The sequence below is a fragment of the Montipora capricornis genome, chromosome 7 (assembly GCF_036669925.1).
Source record: "Montipora capricornis isolate CH-2021 chromosome 7, ASM3666992v2, whole genome shotgun sequence".
NCBI classification, from domain to species: Eukaryota; Metazoa; Cnidaria; class Anthozoa; order Scleractinia; family Acroporidae; genus Montipora; species Montipora capricornis.
Genome location: NC_090889.1, coordinates 36,686,850 through 36,691,849, shown reverse-complemented (window position 1 = coordinate 36,691,849; position 5,000 = coordinate 36,686,850). Strand labels below are relative to the sequence as shown.

The 5,000-nt window shown below is 40.7% G+C and overlaps 1 protein-coding gene across 1 annotated transcript in view; it reads left to right on the top strand.

The window, feature by feature from the left end:
* LOC138057069 (pre-mRNA-splicing factor ISY1 homolog) overlaps positions 1 to 5,000 on the top strand; it is a 20,810-nt gene that overhangs the window by 14,879 nt on the left and 931 nt on the right. The window contains exons 9-12 of the mRNA XM_068903084.1: positions 1 to 72; positions 485 to 594; positions 742 to 828; positions 2,933 to 2,965. The exon at positions 1 to 72 is cut by the window's left edge and continues 51 nt beyond it. Coding sequence (XP_068759185.1) covers positions 1 to 72; positions 485 to 594; positions 742 to 828; positions 2,933 to 2,965 — 302 coding nt within the window. The remainder of the gene's footprint in view (positions 73 to 484; positions 595 to 741; positions 829 to 2,932; positions 2,966 to 5,000) is intronic.

Below are 5,000 nucleotides of genomic sequence, written 5' to 3'. Positions count from 1 at the left end.
CAGACTATTATGGCTACCGAGATGAAGATGATGGAGTGTTGGTACCGCTGGAAGAGGATGCAGAGAGGGAAGGTGAGATTTTTCTGATAAAGTACAAATCATGAAAGGTTGGTAAAACTACTAGTTAGCGACAGACATGCACGGAGTAGTGGCTCTACTCGAAAGTTTAGTGGTGCCGGTCGAGAATCGTTTCCACTTTTCATTCCGTTTTAATTGAGGTATTCTCAACTTCCTTGTTCCTAACCAAAACCCGTGATTGGTAACGACCAGTGGAGGGTTTTCACCCACGTGACCAGTAGCTATATTGGATTACTGAAACAGAAGGAAGTATTTGCATAAAAATAGAGTTCAATTACCAGAGGGTTCTTTTGGTACACCATCATGGCCGCCATTTCTTTGTTTGGAACACCAATATGGCCGCCGAGGCGTCAAGTGAAACGCTCCATACAAAAGACCCGTCGTAAGGTTCGTTCATTTGTCACAGCAATCGCCAGAGCAATGGAAGACTGGGAAAGAAGAAAAGAAGAGGGAGATCTTGGAATGGACCAAGAACGAGAAGAAGACAATATTTACGCTGTCAGCAAAGAACAAGAGGTACACATTAAACGCTGTCAAATTTTAGTAAATTTCTCATGTTCCAAGGAACTGGGCAGCTCCTTTTTGTATTATCTTCGTGTGTGAGGTTTTCGTTTTTAGCAAGCTAGTATCAAATGAACTAGGTTTTTTTCATTGTTTTTGTAGAATAGTGACGATGAAATGGAAACAGATCAAACTTCCGATGGAAATCAACCATTCGTTGCCCATGTTCCCGTTCCTTCGCAAAAGGAGGTTTGCGGTTTTTTTTCTTATCATATTTTGTGGACCATATGGTATTTGTTTCATAAATTATTTTAAACTTGAGGTACTTGAGTCTTGGCCATGGTTGTGAGAGAGTCGGAGGAACACAACAAAATTTGACCTGAAGTAGCTTATGCGTTTTATGTCCAGGGGCCCGTTTCTCGAAAGTCCCGAAACTTTACGGGCCATTTCCGGGTGTCACAATTCCCTTTGTATCTCAAGAACGGAGAGGATTCAAGTCGTCAAACTACACAGTTCTATTTCTTTTTGTTACTTTAAAAACATGTTAAAAGATCGGCTTTCCAAAGCAAGCGGTTGGCAGTTTCACAAATGGCTTTCCGGGCCAGAAAAGTTTTCGGGACTTTCGAGAAACGGGCCACTGGTATACACATAATTAGGTGCACGACGATTTTGATACGCATCACGAGGTGTCTTCTTCCTCTCCTCCCCAAGTTCAACATCACTCGTATCTGGGAATACTGACAATCAACTTCATCATCCAGTCCTCAAGTGCAGATACACAAGTAGTCACTGTGGTTTACGCTTCTTCAGACCCAAAAACCTCGATCTGATACCAGGTTGACGTCACCAAAATGGAGGCGGTGAAATAACGTCACAACGTTCCAAAAATGTTAGGGCGGTGGAATGACGTCACCCAAATCAGAAAGGGTTGCTGAGGCAACGACAAAAGAAGTGATTTTACGTTTAGGCGGGAAAACACTTACGCGGCGTGACGGAGTTCTGTTCGGCAGGCGTCCATGTTGTAAAAAAGGACGAAGACGAACCCAAGGCTTAAGATGTAGAGGTTTTTGGGTCTGAAGGAGGATAAACCACTACTTACACAGATGCAGTTACCCTCACCAAAAATAAGGCTAACGCTCACACTTACAATGTACCGTATTGTTGCACTTGGAACGGGGAAGCAAATGCTTAGAGTTAAAGGGACACTTCGTGTTGGATGTCAAAGTTGAGAGTGCATCTGATAACGTTCATTTCTAGACATCAGTGGTGAGCTGAATATTATGCGACTGATAGCATAAAGTCTTCAGCCAGATTTAGGAAATTATAGAGAGATTTGTAATGGCGTTTAGGGTACACTGAAGGCTGAAACTTGTGCTTTGTCAGCAAGTAAAGAAACTAGCTTTACGATGATTTGAAAATCTATTGACGTATATCTATTTATTACACATAACATGACAATTTTATTCCATTAAGCTCATTTGTACAAATCTACACACTATTTTCAAATGTGAAAAAAGCCTATACAGCCAATCAGATTGGCGTACAGCTCTTTCACGTGTGGAAATATAACCAATCAAAGATAGCGTAAAGGCCTTTCCAAGCCAGTCACTCTTACATCTCGTGCAAATCGTACATTTTTATTAAATTAAATTAAATTCGCATTTGGTTCTATTGTTAGTGAGTTTTTGTTTCTAATTTGCGTTCAGAAAACTATTTCAATAAAAATTCTCGTCTTATGTGTAATCAACAGGGTTGAACTCACTCATTGTTTGTGTTAAAAACCCTCACTCGCTCGTACCTCGCTCGTTCGGGTTTTTGACACAAACAACTCGTGAATAAAACCCCGTACGCCGCACTTTCTGTGACGTAAAATATACTTACATGTAATGTATAGATTTAACCAAGCCTAAAAGCGGAGCTCCCGGGTGATTTATTTTTACGATAAGTTTACCTGGCTTAAGCTTGCGATCCAATCGGAACCCAGTACCTGATCAGCGGTCAACTTCAAATAACTGCTGACTTCGCTGAGCTGAGCTGAACCCGCGATATGGTCACGTAATACTGGTCGCATTGGCATACATAGAGGGGTTACCATATTTTCTTCCCCATGGTGCTCCGCTCGCGCGCCTTTGGCGCGCCGAGCCCCGCTATGAGACTGTAAGTTCAAATGCACATTGTAACGTCCACTTGCAACTGAAGATTATTAATGGTGGATCAAAACATGTCTTGCAGAATCAAAGTTGTTGTCAGTTTTTTGCGAATAGTAATTTAGTCTTTGCTTACAGCAAAACGTGGCCCTTTGTTGATTATATTTTTTACCGAAATGTTTTTTCTCTTCTTCTTACAATTCCAGGTCGAGGAAATGCTTGTTCAAAGAAAAAAAATGGTAGGATTACGATTTTTTTCACTGATTTTATTCTGGTGATGGGAGGTTTGTTTCTTTTTTTTTTTTTTTTAATTTCAAAGTGTTGTAACCCAGGACACACTATTTTCCCTGCCACCCCCCCCCCCCCCCTCCAGTATTTGTTATCGACTACTCAGGGTGATCACCTAACTTAAAACTCAATATTTTGGGGGAGGAGGGGGAGGGGAAGACGAGGGCAACGTGAATTGTAGTCTATTTTAGCATTACAGCTACCTGTACCCTCGAAAGGTATCCTCCACTCCTCGATAAATGAATTTCAGAATTGCTTAATTTTGTTTTTAAATTTCCCGGGCACCGCTACCTTGAATAATAGTGGCGTGTTTCGGTTGACGTATTTTTACTTGACAAAAGTTTTTTGCGTCAAAAACATACCCGTGGCAACAATTACACGTAAAAATTATTCAAGATGGCGGCAGCCGGTAAATTTGAAAATGAAAATCAGCGATTCTAACGCGTCTTTTTTTCGCATACAAACACTCTTTTGTCAAAATTTGATTGAAATCTTGTTTCCTCTGCTTAAGTTGTTCCTTATTGGAGGTTTCTTCCAAGGCCTCAGGGAATAAAAAAAACTAACCGTAAGCAATTTGATGTGATTGGGCATTGAAAGGATTGGTATCCCTTCATTTTCCTTGACCCGTTTGCTGGATAATAATTGTTTATTGTCAACAGTTAACCCTGGTTTTTAGTAGCGATGCAAGCACAAGCGCAAGCATAATAAACAATTAGTATAAATACACAGGTGATTATACAAAATCGCGCGCTCTCATTGGCTCGCTATCTCGGATTATCAGCCAATAATCACCTTGACGGACAAAATGGCTGCCAGTAGTCGTTTTGCCACTGTAAGTGAAAATGATTTTCGCGTTGAAATGTTTCTTTTTTTCCCTTTTTTGAAATAATCACCTGTGTATTTATACTAAAACAATTATTCGCCTCAGGCTCAGTGATTATCGGTGAATATTCACCTCGACTTCGTCTCGGTGAATATTCACCGACAATCACTTCGCCTGCGGCGAATAATTGTTAATTATTGGATGAGGTTTTTTCGATATCCAGAATAATCAAGGTCGAGGTAAGGGTTATCAGCCGAAGCCAAAGGAACAACTTAAGCAGAGGAAGCAAGATTTCATTCAAATTTTGACAAAAGAATGTTTGTATGCGAAAAAAAGACGCGTTAGAATCGCTGATTTTCATTTTCAAATTTACCGGGTGCCGCCATCTTGAATAATTTTGACGTGTAATAGACCATTTTACAGTTGTGGCTAAGTTACCAGGCCTAACAATGGAAGCGAGTTTGCCGGTGACCCAGTTTTGATACAAACCTTCATGCTTTTGTAATGTTAATATGGACTAATTAGCGTTACAACAACACAATTTACATGATAAAAGCAGTGAGGTCTGTATCAATGCAAGGTCACCAGCAGCCTCGCAGCCATTCATAGGCTAGGTCGCTGAGCAAACAACTGTAAAATGGCCTATTGTTGCCGTATGTTTTTGAAGCAAAAATCTTTTGCAAATATGCTATCCATTAATTTTAAGAAGACAAATTACATGACATTACTTCACCTAAGAAGAAAACAAATATCAGAACAAAAGTCTCAGATTAAATACTTGGGTGTCTTTATTGATGAGCACCCAAAGTGGGATGCTCAGCTCCAGCGCATTTTCGCACCCCCGTTCCACCCAGACAATAGGTTGATTTAGCAACAGAACGGGAACGTCAATGGCGACGGCGCGCGCAGGAAAACTACCAATGAGAATTTAGAATAGAGAAGAAAAGAGTAAAGTCTACTCTATTCTGAATTCTCATTGGTGTTTTTTCTGCGCGCGCCGTCGCCACTGACGTTCCCGTTCTGTTGCTAAATCAGCCTAATGTTGAAACATGCTAGCGATCAATTAACGGATCTTGATTTTGGAGACCGTGAAAAATCAACATTGTAATCAGGGGAAGGGAAAAAGCGGTAATAGTCCCAACAGTTTTGACCAGGATTGTACT